General features: G+C 43.0%; 1 protein-coding gene across 3 annotated transcripts in view; it reads right to left on the bottom strand.

Annotated features, from left to right (window-relative positions):
• The window catches only part of HRAS (HRas proto-oncogene, GTPase), a 58,420-nt gene that overhangs the window by 11,780 nt on the left and 29,673 nt on the right, over nt 1-16,967 (bottom strand). For all 3 annotated transcript variants that reach the window (XM_081919813.1, XM_081919811.1, XM_081919812.1), the window contains exon 2: nt 3,107-3,261. In XM_081919813.1, the coding sequence (XP_081775939.1) occupies nt 3,107-3,217 (111 nt within the window). In that variant the 5' untranslated portion in view covers nt 3,218-3,261. The remainder of the gene's footprint in view (nt 1-3,106; nt 3,262-16,967) is intronic.

The following is a 16,967-nucleotide window of genomic DNA, read 5'->3' as shown; positions in this document are numbered from 1 at the left end:
AGGCCCACAAGGTAGTTTTGGCCAAGTCACACCCCCATGCCTTACAACCAGATGTTATATTCTGAGACCACCAGGCCTCCCCAATTTGGGCCATGAGGCTGCTTTGGTCAAACCACAACCACCTGCCCTACACTTGGGTGGGAGAAGTAAAGACACAACTGGGCCAAAGGAGCGCTTGCAAGCGTGGCCAATCAACTGACAGTTGGGGCCTGCACAGCTCCAAGGGAGGTGCTTTGCAAGCCCAGACAATCAGCTGCTAACCCACACATGCAAAAACATGTCACCTGATGTTAAACTTGGCCCCCAGGGGAGATAAAGGTTCAGCCCACCAGCTGGATCCAGTTTCCCAACGCTGCTGTGACACCGGAACTTAAAGCAACATAGTCAGCGACTGTGTCACAGTGCCCACCCCATTCCCTCCCTCCTTCCCCTAATCAAAATGCCTGATGCTAGGCAGTGGTTGGGGTTATATGAAGAAGCTTTACTCAGCACGTTTTCATTGCACTGGAAGAACTGCAAGTAGTAAATAAAAGCAAAATAAGAGAAGAGAAAGCTAAACTGGGAGACACAGAGGAAGCAAAACCAACTCCCTACCAAAAAGAAAAGTATTTTAATGTTTCTCTTAATCAAAAAGCAAACTTTAATACAGTGGTACCTCGCAAGACGAATGCCTCGCAAGACGAAAAATGCGCAAGACGTTTTTTGAGTTGCTTCGCAAGACGATTTTCCCTATGGGCTTGCTTCACAAGACGAAAACGTCTTGCGAGTTTGCTTCCTTTTTCTTAAAGCCATTAATACCCAGGGAATCCACGCTCCGCAAAACGAAAAAATCGCAAGACGAAGCAACTCGCGGAACGAATTAATTTCGTCTTGCGAGGCACCACTGTAATGCTCTGACAGCTAAAGAAAGTTCCAAGTTCAGAAATCTGAAGAAAAAAATACATCCCCCCCCCAACAACAAAAGGACCAAAGGTTGTAAAGAATGGAAAGTCTGCTGATGAGATCATCTCTGAGATGGTCTATATAAATCAGTTCTGTAAGTACAAATTCTGAAAATGTGCTGCTTTACACTATTGATATCAACACCTCATTAAATGAACAATTAGAACCTTAAAAATGCTGATGAGGTCTCAGGTTTTGAGGACCATATTTAAGGTCTGGGAAATGAAGAGAAAAACCGAAAAACTTAACAGACAAAATAAATCTAATTGCGTATATGGGAAGGAAGTTGTCTGGGCTTATTGCTAACTCCAAGTCGATACAACAGAAAACTCACTCTATTTGCTCTCATCTGCTTAGCTTTGAAAGTTAAGCACAGGCATAGGCAAACTCCAGCCCTCCAGATGTTTGGGACTACAATTCCCATTATCATCCCTGACCATTGGGTCCTTCTAGCTAGGGATGATGGGAGTTGTAGCCCCAAACATCTGGAGGGCTGGAGTCTGCTTATGCCTGGTTAAGCACCTTTGGAATCCTTAAATGCTGGTGGAATGACCTTAGCAAACGTGAATGAATGCAAGAGGCCTCAAACAAGTCACCAATTCTCACTTAATTTTGCATTAGCAGAATTTATTTATAAGAACTCCAACTCCCAGGTCTCTTTGTTCCCATTTTATTGTACCCCCAATGGTTCTTCCCCAGACAACCTATGGAGGGGGGGAGAGGAGAAAAAGAGCTTCTGGGTTATATAACACTTTAGCCCCTCAAGGCTATGGAGGGAAACATTCTGCAGCAGGGTGATGCAAAAGCAATCTTTCAACTTCTCTCTTTGCAAGGAAAATCAGGGACAGATGCCACAAGAGATTGCTGAAGGAAGCCCAAAGGTTATATGCAGGTGTGCACACATGTATGTGGCATACACATGTACGTGTGTGTGTGTGTAGAGTTTGGAGGTGTGAGTGGGTGTGTATATTAAAATGTATTTATTTAAGCTATTTATATTCCACCTAAGTAGGTGTGGGTATGTATCTCATAGAACCGTAGAATTGGAAGGGACTCTGAGTCCAACCGCCTGCAATGCAAGAATCTCAACTAAGGCATCCATGACAGATTGCCATCCAACCTCTGCTTAAAAACCTCCAAGGAAGGAGAGCCCACCATCTCTCGTGGGATGCTGTTCCACTGTCGAATAGCTCTTGCCATCGGAAAGTTCTTCCTGGTGTTTAGTTGGAATCTCCTTTCTTACAACTTGAAGCCATCGGTATAGCTTCTCTAATCTGTTCAGATCATCTTGAATCCCAATTCTGTCTTTTGTGGCACTGGCTACCCCTCCCAGTTTGGCATCATCTGCAAATCTGATTGAGCATCCCCTCAATTATAACTTCATCCAAGTCGTTTATAAAGACATTGAACAACACCAGGCCCAGGATAGAACCCTGAGGCAGAACCCCACTTGTCACTTTTTTCCAGGATGAGCACTCTTTGGGTTTGGTCAGTCAACCAACCATATGTGTTTTATTAACAGCATGCCAAGAGCAATGGCTGCAGGTGAAAGGGACAATCACAATACCTGCCACTGCAAACACACACACACACACACACACACACCTCCCTGATTTCTCACATGCAGAGATTTTTCCCATGGAGACCATTAAAAAACTTGCAATCTCCCACTGGCAACCTGGAGTTGTACTGTTTCAGAATGACTGTCTTGTGAATTTATTGAATGTGTAGATTAACAAACAAAACTTGCACCAGAGGTGACTCAGGTTTGCAAACTCTCTGGCTAGTGCCTTATCCTCAAGGAGAAAGCATGGCAATAATTAAAGTCGCTACAAGCTCAAAAAGTGGTGGAGCTCATGGTGGCTTGTAAATATTTTTTTTACCAGCCATTCTCTTTCAAGTAGGATTGATTTCAAATTGACTTTTTGTCTCCTCCACAGCATTTCTCCTACTGTGCTTATTATTCCATTGAGGGCCTGCCACTGTGCAAGGAAAGAGAGCTTTTGCTTTTCTTCTATAAGTGCTTCTGAAGTTGGGTTAAGCTTTGTATTTGACCGCTTTCGTAGGAGCCCATGATGGATGCAAAGACAACCACGGCTAAAGGGGGAGGGAGATAAAAAATAAATGTCTATGGGTTAGTTTTGAACACGAGCAGGTTGCTTACCTCTATCGTGGGATCATACTCATCAACAAAATGGTTCTGGATAAGCTGAATGGTCAAAGCACTTTTCCCTACGCCTCCTGCCCCAACTACCACCAGCTTGTACTCGGTCATCTTCTGGTCAACCCCGGTTCAGGGTTCCCTCAAAACACAGCGGCCTGAAAGAGAAGAGAATTGGATATAAACCACATGAATAGTGGATGAACTCTTCAGCCCCACCCTCAACACAACTATTTGCCATTAATGCTACTTGACACCATGGCACAGTTAACAGCATCACAGCATGACGACGCAAGAGCCTCTGGAGCAAAGCAAAAGCAGCTACAGCAAAGGCACCTGGCAGTCAAGGTCAACGGTCTATTCTTCTGCTGATACAAGACCCAGCTAGTTGCAGATTGCTGCCATTACAGGAATGCGGACAGCCCTCAACATCCACCCAGAAGCCCTGAAGGGGATTAAAGCCCTCTTATTAGAGCCCTTTTAAGGAATTATGTAAACAATGAGCAGGCAAAGCGAAGCACGGGCACGAAGCAAGAAATGGATATTCATTAGTCAGGCCCAGTTAAATCAATGCTTACTAGTTTGCTTTAAAATACATTGTCAGAACAGTGCAGATGATGAAGAGTGTAGTTTGGACAGGCTTCAAACCCCACTCTTCTCTGTCTTGGACTAACTTAGCCCTTCACATGGCCAATGCAAAAAAAGACAAAATTAGATAAACACTTCGCACACGGAAAAATGAGCAGCACAGAATGCCTGCTTTGCTCTTTCGTGCATTATGATGAAATTCTCTCAACAATGAAGAATGATTATCAATGTTGAAAATTAACTGTCATTGCTGGGCAATTTCATAGACATTTTGGGGGTCAATTCACATTATTTACATATTACCCAGTTATTTGAGAGACCATCTTACCCCTTGTATTCTCAGAAGGTCACTGCAGGAGAGTTTCTCCCTGAAGATTCTAATTTTTTAGAAGCCTGCTCTATAGTTACTTGGAGCAGGGCTTTCAACATGGCTGCCTTAGGTTTAAAAACAATACAGAACACACACACCTATCTTCAGTTATCAGTTTTCGCATTGTTTTTAAAGCTATTTTTTATTTAAATGGTCTAGAGACTGACAAGGAAGGAGATTCATAAAATACTTTTTTGATGCTGCTGCTACAAGTCCTGATCACTTCTTGTATGCATACAGACATAATTTTATTTGTATGCTGCCTTTCCATAGGCCAAACCACACTCAAGGAGGCTTACAACAGGAAAAAATACATAATTACAGCATAACAAAAGTGGTCAAAATCAATAAACAAAATATCAAAAAATATACAACCAAGGTGAACTATTTCCACATAAATCATAAGATCTAAAATAAAGATACAAAAAATTAACATCAATAACAGCAACGACCCTCCCCCACCATTCATGCAAATGTAATGCAATGTAAAAAGGGGGTAAATCATGGAGAGAATTAGCAGCAATTCCTACAACCACAGTGACTGAAGTAAGTGCTGCCATAATTAAGGGACCTGGTGCCAGCTGTATGATCACACAATATGCTTGTCCATTGCAAGCATGTGGCTGGAGATGATTCTGACTGCTCATATGTAGATAAGATATGTTCTGTGAACCTGTCCTTATTCGTAACAGCTTCCATTTTCTCCAGCTCTTTTTCATGTCATATTTTTGAGAGGAATTGTCTTTAAATTTGCAGTACGTTTCCGAACACAATTCAAAGTGTTGGTGTTGACCTTTAAAGCCCTAAACGGCCTCTGCCCAGTATACCTGAAGGAGCGTTTCCACCCCCATCGTTCTGCCCGGATACCGAGGTCCAGCACAGAGGGCCTTCTGGTGGTTCCTTCACTGCGAGAAGCTAAGCTACAAGGAACCAGGCAGAGGGCCTTCTCGGTAGTGGCGCCCGCCCTGTGGAACGCCCTCCCATCAGATGTCAAAGAGATAAACAACTACCTAACATTTAGAAGACATCTGAAGGCAGCCCTGTTCAGGGAAGTTTTTAATGTGTGACATTTTAATGCATTTTTAATCTTTGTTGGGCGGGGTACAAATAATAAATTACTATTACTATTACTATTATTACTTTAACGCTACAGGAATTGCATACATTTTCCATGGGCAGAAAAAAAACAATTTAATTTTTCTCTTGATACTCTGCATTATGCCTTTTGATGGCAAGTTTCCATTAATGGCATTAAGATCAGACACAGGCACTCAGTAGCAGAACTGAAAAACAGCAGCAAAGTGCCTTTTATCCCATTTCTCCTTTATCATTTATTATACTGATACCCCCGCCATATGGCCCCAGAGTGCCCTCAGGGCGGCTTATGTAACTTGATAACAAAAATGTAGGAACAGTACAAATATCAATTTAACTTACTAAAACTACAGACGCAACAGAGAAGCAGAAACAATTAAGAGGTCCAGTTTTAAATAAATAAAGCAGGGGGCTTGCTCACATTAGGTGGCACCACTCTTCCAGAACATTCTCAATGAAAATTCTCCGGGGTTCCAAAGAGAAAAGCCCCTCGTATTTCCTACCAGAAACTCCAAATGTCATGGGGACGCAACAGTGCTTCTCTGGTTAGCTTAAAGCAGAGATGGGAAACTTACAAGCTGCAGCAATACCTGGAAGGCCACAACTCCCATCATCCCTGGCCACTGGCTGAGGTTGACAGGAGCTGTAGTTCAACAGCATCTGTTTATGGTCCATTTGGGAAAGGGCCACACCTCAGTGGCACAGCATCTTCTGTGTATATGGAAGGTCCTAGTCTTAATTCCTGCCAACTTCAGGCAAGGATGAGGGAGATCCTAGTCAGAAATTCTGGAGCTGTTGGCGGTCAGTGTAAACAACACTGAGTTAGATGGACCAAAGGTCTCACTCAGCATACGGCAGTTTCCTATGCTCGTCTTCTTCCTAACCTCCACATCCCTGACACAAGGCTTCAGTGGGGCCACATCCCTGCTCCTTCTGCCTACTCTCCTCAGCTCAATTCTCACAGAAGAGCGGGCAACACGGAACTAATTAATTCTCCACGGGATACTCCCCAATTTCAGAATGAGAGACATTGTAATGAGGAGCCCCCCATGCCAGCTGGAAGAAGCTGACAGTCAAACAAAAATGCACTAGGCATGGCTATTCGCAACCTCTGCTGTGTATCTGGGGGAGGGAGAAGCAGAAAGTGTTTTTCAAATTTGCTCTGCCATTATCAGCAGGATTCCACCCCCAAGCTTTAGCTACTTCACAATACTTCTATGGAAAAAAGAACAGTCATGTCTAAGCAGATGAAGGGGGGGACCCCTAAAACCCTGAGTATTGGAAAAAGAAAAGCAGCCCATCATCATCCCTAGCTTCTGCCTGCCAGAAGCCAACAAAAAGGGTCAAATGCTAATGATCTGAAACTGTGTGTGCCTGTTGCACGGCTGCTTCCATTTCCTCTCACTGGTTGGAACTGCTCACAGGGAGGAGCTGGTCCTGTTTTCATCTTTGTTCAAGCTCAGCAAAAATATATGACCAGTGCAGGTGGCCCCTGGCCTAGAAGCACAGGCATCAAGATCCCACAGACTTTCCATTATGTGCTTTGATTGTTGTTGTTGATCTTAGCTTAATTTTTCACCAAGTCTTTTAGATAGGTAGATTTAACAGAAGAGGTTCCCTTGCCTTCTCAGCTTCAGGAAAACGTCCAAGGCCTACTGGAATGTTTTCACTGCAAAAGTTGCTACCTACAGAACACAAGCTTGTTACTTATTCAGGGTCCTTTTCTCTGGGATGCTACCTCTGCACACAGGTTCATTGTTATAGGACAAGGTCAGGCTTCTTCAACTGCTTTGCCTCCTACTGCTGTGCACAGATATAATGGACTGAGAAGGCAAATCAGCGTGGAGGGAGCCATCAAATCTTAAACAGAGTAGAGGATCACACCTCCTGACAGTTGCTAACAAAATCTTTTGCCGAAGGGACAGAAAATTGTTTAAAAGTAAACATGTGCCTGCTCTCATCCAGGGGCTTAACACTTGAGTAGGGCTTCACCTCGGTATCTGAGCCGACTCCTGTTATGATACTTAACATTTATATTGCACTTTAAATTTTACAAAAGCTTCATAAACACTAGCTCCATAATCCTTACAGCAGCTCCGTAAGGCAGGCTTGTATCCATCCCCACAAAGCAAGTGCTGACTGCAACAGGCAGGTCAAAGCAGCCTCTTGAAAGAGCTGATTTGTGGATTTCACACCCTCAGCTACCACACCACCTCTGAACAGCTATCTTCTAACATGTGGTGGCAATGTTTTATTTCAGTTTATGATATATGTATACACCACTTGTCAAAAGAAACCAAAGTAGTTAACTATTAAAACACAAATACATGCAATGTCAAAGAAATGGTAAAAACAGGCAGCCAGCTGAAAAACTAAGAGCAATACAGCCATAACACCATACCTCAGGATAGGATATGTCTGGCCTGCAGAATAGAAAAGCCTTTGCCATATTGGAAGTCCAATAGAGAGAGGAGGCAAAATAGGCTTCCCTGAATGGGAAGGGGGGGATTTAGATATGTGAAATAACATTGCAGAACAGTTTCATCCCAGTATGCAGCACACAATTCCTAAGGACTTGTAAGCTGCAGCTTCTCGTGCACCTATGTTGATTTTGAAACTGATAAGCATGGCTCAGGTAGGCTTAAGCCCTGGCATCAATATTTTTACAAATTCATATTGGCCTCATCTTTCCACTACAGCACGGTAATGCCCCCTCTTACTGCTCCAAACTGCCTCATGCCATTTCCTCTTTTTGGGGGGTGGGGTGGGGAAGAAAAAATCATGTGAAATCATGCACAGCTGTAAAATTAAAAATAATGACCTGTATTAGAACTTCCAAGTGGTGTTTTTATTTCAAACATATGCACACCCACCAATATAAGAGGATATACACATATGCAAGGTTCTCGCCCATCCCTATTACAACACATTTTTTATCAAGTGTAGCTTGTTGTTCGTAAGTATCTTAACACTGAATGGTGTAATTAGTTTTGGGTTGGGGAGAAGAACATGAGCTGACTACTCTTTGCATGGTTTGAAAGATAAAAAAGTTGTGAGCCCTTCCTACACACAAAAATACCCTCCTAAACAACCTTCGCCAAAGCCCCACATGGCAACATTTTGCAGTTCACTAATTCTCTATTATTTCCAGGATGTGACAACTTCTGATTGCAATATGTGGGAACCTGTCTCTTGTGCAGGTGTAACATCACTCGTTCTCATGGTTAGGAGATTGGAAGAGTGCCGTGTGCTCCTGGCTCAATTCCCCCATGCCAATTCCACGGATTATTTTAACCACAATCAAGTGTTTATGCGGACAGAGTGTTACATCAGTGGCAACCAGGTTTTGTTTCAACCTGAAACCCACTTCAAACTTTGGTTTTAACTCTGCTGTGATTCAGCAATTAATTTCATTCATGCAGATTAAGTACTGATCAGCATTAGAGGCAACTGGCACAGCGGTGCCTATAGTCCCATAACAGTCTCCTTTATGCAGAGGAAAACGGTCACATTAATGGCCTAATTAGTGGCACACAGAGGAAGGTTTTAGGATCCTGAATTCTCTTTTGATGTTCATCCATGCTGTACACACAGCCATCTTGCACAAAAAGGCCCCCCCATATGCACGGAAAGCAGTTTGTTTCTGTCTCCTTGGAACCCACAGCATCCCTATAGTGCTAAGCTTCCCTTTCCGATGGAGGTAACACAATGCCCATGCTGAGGATAAGCCCACTGCTCTCCAATTACTCCAATCAGATCATCACCTTGTCACAAAGGGAACACAAGTGAGCCTTGCAAGCAGGCAGGCACACACACACACAGGACTGGCGCTACAACTCAAGAGTTAAGGAGCAGCAAGACAAATATGTAGTACAGCAGGGGTTCCCAAAGTGGGGGGTACAGCTTCCTGGGGAGCAGCGGGGTTACGGGTGGGGGCACTAAGAGGCATGGGGGCGACAGAAGCTGCTGGAGGTGTGAATGACTATCAGATTTTGGAAAGCTGGTATCATTAGATCAAGTTCATCACTTTTGTCGAATTAATTAAACGAAACAATTTAAATACTATTTTGACTTACATGTGCAATTAATTGCTACTGTTGAATGTTATTGTGTTATTATTTTCCTTAGTGGGTCGTGCAAAGCACTTTTCTGAATAATGCCTTTTTATAAGGTAGGATAGAGGGGCACAGGGGATGTGTTTATGGAACTAAGGGGGAGGGGGGCCGTGTGGTGGGAGAAATATATGGGCTAGAAGCAAGAATCAGAAGCTATAACCAATGGAACATCCAATAGCCATATAACTGGGGAAACAACACTATTCTAATAATATTCTAACATATAATCAGTACTTCTTACAGTTTATTTTCAGTTACAAAAGTCTGATATCCAGTGGTGGAGATCCACTTCTGCCCAAAGAACACAAAGAAGGTGGGAAAAGAAGAGGTCAGTTTTCCATTTCATACCATACTTTAGATATACTAAGTACAGTGATACCTCGGTTTTCAAACTTAATTTGTTCTCGAAGTCCGTTCTTAAACCAAGGAACACTTTCCCTAATGAGGCCTCCCGCCGCCGGTGCCCTTCCACCGTTCGGCTTCCATTCTTAAACCGAGGTAAAATTTGCAAACCGGGACACTACTTCTGGTTTTGTGGAGTTCATAAACTGAATAGTTCGTAAACAGGGCTGTTCTTAAACCAAGGTACCACTGTAGTGATGAAAAAAAATTGAACAGTTTCCAAGTATTGTCAAAGTGTGGTGCAAAGTGAGGCTGAACCCTCCCCTTCCTTTGAATTCTCCTCTTAGAGGAGGAACAGAATCTGTTTCTCCCACCTAGCAGGATGGGAGACTCCTCCCCCTCAGAGTTTTCCATGGGAGAAACTCAAGCCGGGTTCTTCCACATTATGCTGGGCTCCTAGCTAATCACCATAAATGTTCATGATTGTTGCCAACAAGCCAGCAACTATCCAATTGATTTCAGACCATGATGGGGGATGGGGGCAGACCAACTTTTCTGCAAGGAGTGATCTTCAATGCAGTCTGGTCCATTTTGACAGATGTGCTCAAGCACAGAAAAAAGTGTTATTTTAAAAGACAAACTCTGAAAAGGAGTGGGTGATTATAAAGAGTCATTCCTCATTATTAGTCATACTGTGTGCATGTGCAGAAAACTGGCACCTATGACCCTCATGCAACCAGATTTCAGGTAGCAATAGCAGCCTTGATGTAAAAAATATTTTCCAAGCGCTTGAACTACCCACAAGATATCTCCACAACTGCATCTCATCCTTGAAGAAAGCAAGACAGACTATGTGGAAAATGACAAACAAAAGGTACATTTATTATGTAGTAAGCCAGCTGTGCCAAATTGCCTCAGAAAATCCTCCACTGCTGTAACCCATCATCCCATGGCAGATTGCAGAAGTAACAAAGTAAATTTCTAAAACACACCCAGGGCATAATGCAGCCAAAGTTAAGCAGCTTTAAAATTCCACTGATATCAACAAGAAATAAACATATGTTCAACTCTCCCACTGAAATATTGAAACTTGATGTGCCTTAAATCACATTATTTAAATAGTCAGACCTGGTTCTGACCCTTTCTTCAAGAAACTCTGGGCTGCAAACATGGCATTATTCTGTTTTATCCTCAAAACCCTGAAAGACAGATTAGTCCACAAGATAGCAACTTCACTTGCTAAAAGTCACCCTGTGAACTTCATGGCTTAGAATTGAACCTAGTTCTCTGCAGTCCTTCAAGTTCAACACTATATGCTCCACCACAATCTTTCACATCATGCACAGTAATAAATGTTTTAATAATCAGTGAGCTGCTAAGGCTTTTAATGCACAAATATTAATGTACTCCCTCTGGCACTGCAATAGTCAATGTGGTGCCCTCCAGATGTTGTTGGATCACAACATCAGCCTCAACTAACAGGATCAGCGGTCAGGGATGATGGGAACTGTAGTCTAAGGACATATTGGCTACTCTTGCTCTAATATCTGCTAGGAAGCCCATTTTCAGATACTCTGTCTAATCCGGTGGGTCATTCTCCATTCATTCCGCCTCTTTCAGACTTCACTTCAGGAACAGAGATGGTCAAAACCACCACCTTCTAGATTTGCACTAGTGAACAGAATTCAAGCCTGATAGTCAGAGAGCATGAAGCGATGCTATATTGTCCGCTGAAAACTGACCAGTGCTCGATAAGAGAAACATACATTTAAATTAACCCTTTCTCTCTGCAAAGCAAACTCAGACTGTGTGTGCACCATATTTTTAAAGCACATTATTTCCCCCAAATACTGTAGCTTGTTGTTTGGTGCTGAGAATTGTAGCACTGGGGGTAAATTATAATTCCCAAGATTCTTTGGGGGGGGGGATAATGTACTTCAAATGTATGGTGTGTACGCAGTCTCATTTTCAGATGTTTTAGTTCCATTCTGTATATAGCCTTTTTGACTTAACATGCAACTTCTTCATGGAAAGGAGTAAGATGTGTTCTTCCAAAGTAGAAGCTATTCAAAGGTTATTTTGATTTATTTATTTTTTAAAAAAAGAAGAAATATTTTAGTCATTAAAAATATATTCTGAAAGGTATAAAAAACTGCTGTAGACAATTACTTTTTATTAGTATCTTGCTATATTTTATATGAAAACACAGTCTATAAATATTTAAATACATAAATAAAATTTTGCAAGAATCAATCTAGGGTTTTCTTTCTCAGTGGAAAGTAAGAAAGGTAGTATGTGCTTTCAGCCGGGTCTAATCACACATGTGCAAAGCCATCCTTTGCCCTGACATCTCTCAACTACAGAATGAGACTTTGGGGAGCATTAAGGAGTTTGTCTATGTATGCCTTCTGTGCAGGATAAGATATAAATCTAGGTGGCAACTCACTCTGTTGACAAGCTAAGCTAGTCTGAATCCTTTGGAAATGACACAGTCCCCCTCAAAAGCAAGAGATAATATAAACTACAAAGGAAGAGAACTGCTGGCATTGTCCGACATGAAACACACACACACCATTCTTACATGAACACTTCTTGAATCATTACATTTTAGGTCAGTCTCATCTGTCAGTTAGCTAAATGTTTACATGCAATCCTTCTTGCATTCAGGATACACCAGCTTTGTCACCATCCTTCTGATGAGCTCCCCAGCAACCCAGAAACTGTGGATACAACTTCTCCTATCTGCAGCAGTAGAAAGTATCAAGTTGCACCCAGAACCATCTGCACTTGTAGGAAACCTCAGGAGTATGTGACTACGAGCAACTTAAAAAGAGCAACCACTAAACTAAGGAGCCCGTCCTCACATAGTCTCATTTGACAGTGTTACAGTTCTGCCTATATCGATGAAGGGAAAAAATCCTTTAATACTTCCTCATTTGCCTATTCTTATAAATGCAGAGCCAAAACACACCTGGAGAAATTATGTTTCTTTATACATATATAAGGAAAATGCAATGCTATCAATGGAAGCATTCTACTTCTTTTACCACACAATGTGCATTCATTGGGGAAGGAACCACCAACGAATTAAATGTATTTATCACCTTGTTTTCCTATGAAAATTGACTGTTTAAGTTCAGTCTCACAAAAATATGTGTGCCCTGGGTTAGTGAGAGATTTTTGGAAAACAGCAAAGCTTGGTATAAGGCAGGGGTCCCCAAACTTTTTCAGCAGGGGACCTGTCCACTGTCCCTCAGACCTTGTGGGGGGCCGAACCATATTTTGAAGGGGAAAAAATGAACGAGGGATGATGAGTGGCACGTGAAAGGGCTCCGGAGAGGGGCTGCTTTAAATGGCGGCCGCTCGAGAGGAACACTCAGCCAACCGCAGCTTCTGTGTCTTGCAAGTGGCAGGGGCTGGCTGTGGGACGATGAGCGGCGTGCGAAAGGGCTCCGGAGAGGGGCTGGCGCCAACAAAGCCCAGCCCCCTTCCTCCTCTAAGCAGGGCGGGGAGAAGCCAGGAGGAAGGGGGGAGCGGCAGCGGTGCCACGTGAGGGGGATAGAGGGAGAGGGAAAGAGCGCACATGCTAGCGATCCACGCAGCTATTCCCGGACCATCTGCAGGCCAGATTTAGAAGGCAATTGGACCTGATCTGGCCCACGGGCCTTAGTTTGCCGACCCATGGTATAAGAGGTTCATCTCTTAGCCATAGCTACTTTTTCTTATCTTGCCAGCTGGAGCACAAACTTCCAGGGTAAGCACACAGAAAGAGAAATACCTGGATATGCTAAAGATGCTCCCAAACTGCAACCCAGCTAATGTCTGCCTATATGAAGCATTAGCAGAGGCATGGGTTAATTAATCTGGCAACAAGGCAATAAATTAAGCAGAATCTGATATGCTGAACTTAAGGGCAGTACTTTAAATCTTTAAATTGATAGGCAGGTTTTCGTCTGTGCAGCAGGGCTGGAGCCATTGTGGCCCCATCTCAGATTCAGCCTCTAGACTCCTTGACTGCATTTGTTTACATCCTGAGCTGTCCTTTCCGTACACAGCAGAGCATCCAGGATCTCAGAAAGAGCTACAGCAAGTCTATGAGCCAGCGCACTTTATTTGAGTGGAAAGTGATCTTAATAGCTCACTCATCTGTGAGCCATTCTCAGAGCTCCATCTCCCTCCCCCAAACTGGGCATTGTGAGAAATCTTCAAGACTGAGATCAGCCAATGAACAAGGGACAGCTTGCAACTCTGATTTTTCTCATGTTAGAAAAATAACAGGGGTTGTTGTTGTTTAGTCGTGTCCGACTCTTCGTGACCCCATGGACCAGAGCACACCAGGCACTCCTGTCTTCCCCTGCCTCCCACAGTTTGGTCAAACTCATGTTAGTATCTTCGAGAACACTGTCCAACCATCTCGTCCTCTGTCGTCCCCTTCTCCTTGTGCCCTCCATCTTTCCCAACATCAGGGTCTTTTCCAGGGAGTGTTCTCTTCTCATGAGGTGGCCTCTCATGAGTATTGGAGCCTCAGCTTCAGGATCTGTCCTTTCAGTGAGCACTCCGGGTTGATTCCCTTCAGAATGGATATGTTTGATCTTCTTGCAGTCCATGGGACTCTCAAGAGTCTCCTCCAGCACCATAATTCAAAAGCATCAATTCTTCGGCAATCAGCCTTCTTTATGGTCCAGTTCTCACTTCCATACATCACTACTGGGAAAACCATAGCTTTAACTATACAGACCTTTGTCAGCAAGGTGATGTCTCTGCTTTGGGGTACCAAACTGTCTAAAATATTGGGGGGGGGGTGCGGAGGTAAGCCCAACCCTGCATAATCGATTACATGATGCGGTGTATGCATACCATTTGAATGCTCTTTTTCCTAGAGCAACCATCTAAATTTAATGTTTCCTGCAAAACAATATTAAGCACTTCTTAGAAAAGAAGGCATACTGGATGCTTGCCTGTTTTGCTGAAAAACATAACTGCACACTAAGTAGCGGATTTGCAAAGACACTTCTTGTACTAGAGAGGTATGGATATGGGCATTCAGGGCAGAAAGGAGGGGCAGGAATTTGTGCAGAAAGCAAACAGTTCCAAAACTTATGTGTACTGTATACAAGAATCAACACTTCTTGAGTGTTAACATGAACTTGCCATACAGACTGAGCCACCAGCACATTCCAGTTCTATTATGCTCCTGATGCTAGTCCATTGTGAGTCCCCCTTTTCTCTGCTTCATCCTTCAGGCATATGCAGTAAGAGACACATCTCATATGTCTACCCTCATAGGGTTGCATTAGGATAAAATGAATGGGGATGGAGAGAGAACCATGCTCCTTGGAGAGGAGGAGCTGTAAGGACTGCAAAACACTGGCAGATAAACCTTAGGACATGCACTGATAATCCTTAAACATCTCACGTGATAATAAAGTGTAACATCATGACATAATTAAAACCCATATCATTTACTTTCCACGAAGAGATGTTAAAACGATCTCGCCTTATGAAAAAGGTGTGTGTGTATGCATGTGCTAACATGCAACAGCATTCCAGGCGGGCAAAAGGACAAAGTGTGCCTCAGGGCACATTTAATGTGCACGCCATCATGAGTAAAGACATTTCACTTCCTTGCCTGCTTCTCTACTGATCAAAAAAACCTCTGCACAACCAGACTCTATATAGTTATCATACCATCACTATACGACTTGGAACTCTAGAGCACAGCACTTCCTCAACCCCAACCCCAGTTTAAAAACCTATGTTTCAGTTTTCTCTAAAGCTATCCCCATACTGGGTGAGATGCTGTCCTACATTCCAAATCCTGAAGTTTACAGCCTTCAACATTTTTGCAAAATATGACAATCTGATTAGAAAAACAAGGTGCTTCCAGACAACCGTGATGGTTAGAGTATTAGCAATGTGGCCAAGAGCAGACATAACACTGCCAACCTCTGCTGGAAAGAAGTGGGAGCATTATAGTGACACACTGTCCATTAGGTGTGGAAATTTGGGATCAGAGATTTTAGTGACACAATTTAATACCACCCCTCAATAAGATGCTGGTACTCTTTTCAGCATAAGCTATAAAGAAACGTTGGTTCAATGTGATTCCCCAGGTTTCTTTTCCTGTTTCTCCTTCCTAGCAGAGCTCTATGACCCCTGAAAGATATTAAATGTTGGTTTATAGATAACTTTCTAAGTTCCATCTTTATTGAATGGCAGGAGAATCGTGCATCTGGGATATTCTGAGTGTCAGGCTTCTACAATTTCAGGCACTGTGGAAAGTGTTTGGACTATTCAGATTTTAAGTACCCAAACTTGGTATCAAAGTCATGTGACAAAGCAGAGTATGATATTAGCCATCCTTCAGTACAGTTGTACTTCACAAAGTGTTTTATTGGGAACAACACATTTGCTAAGCAACGACTCGCCTCATGATCCAAAATTTCAGTATCATTTATTTCCTCTCCCAACGAATTATCACCATCTGTGCTCAATGATAGCATTTCAGCAAGAGACTCTCCTACAACAATTATGACAAATACCTTTCTGATTATGGTGGCGCAGGACCAAAGTCTTGATTAAGAAATGAAATCTTCTTCAACAACTTTATCTACTGAATGATTTTTAAATATTACCCACCCCCCAAGAAGCTGTTCACCAAGGCAGAAGTTAAAACCAGGGCTGGGCTGGTTTTCAATATCATGATATATCACCAGCTAAGGGTCTAAAACTGATAAATGATGTTATTATCAATCACTTCATGGGTACTTTCAGCAGCAGGTAAGGTAAGCCAAAATGCATCCCAACAGAACTTTTGGTTTTGGGCTTGGGCTTGGCTACCAAAGGGTGGTATTCCAGACAATCCAAAGTATGGTGATGAGTCACAATGCATACAAATAATCTGGGACTCCCAGCAGGCCTGCTGGGCAGCAGAAGTGGCAGCAGCCTGGTGGTGGCAGGATCAACAACAGCTGGGGGGTGGGGGGGCAGAAGCAGCAGCAGCCTAGCACAATAATCAGCAGCCTGCGAAGCTGTAATGTGTGCACACTCAGAGGATGACCTCCAAACCAACCTAAATATCTTCATAGAAGCTTATGAAAAACTTGGCCTATCACTCAATATCCCAAAAACCAAAGTGGTGCACCATCAAGAAAAAACAACCCCTCTGCAGCACCACAAATCCAACTTAATGGTGTGATATTGGAAAGTGTCAATCACTTTCCCAATCTTTCCACAAGGGCTGACACCAATGCCAAAATCCAGCATCGCCTGAACTCTGCAAGTGCAGCTTGCTTCCGACTGAAGCGCAGAGTATTTGAGGACCAGGACATGTGCAGGGAAACCAAAATGCTTG

Source organism: Podarcis melisellensis (genome assembly GCF_964234715.1).
Source record: "Podarcis melisellensis genome assembly, chromosome: 1".
Taxonomy (NCBI): domain Eukaryota; kingdom Metazoa; phylum Chordata; class Lepidosauria; order Squamata; family Lacertidae; genus Podarcis; species Podarcis melisellensis.
Note: the sequence above shows the minus strand (reverse complement) of the source record. Positions and strands in the feature narration are given on the sequence as shown.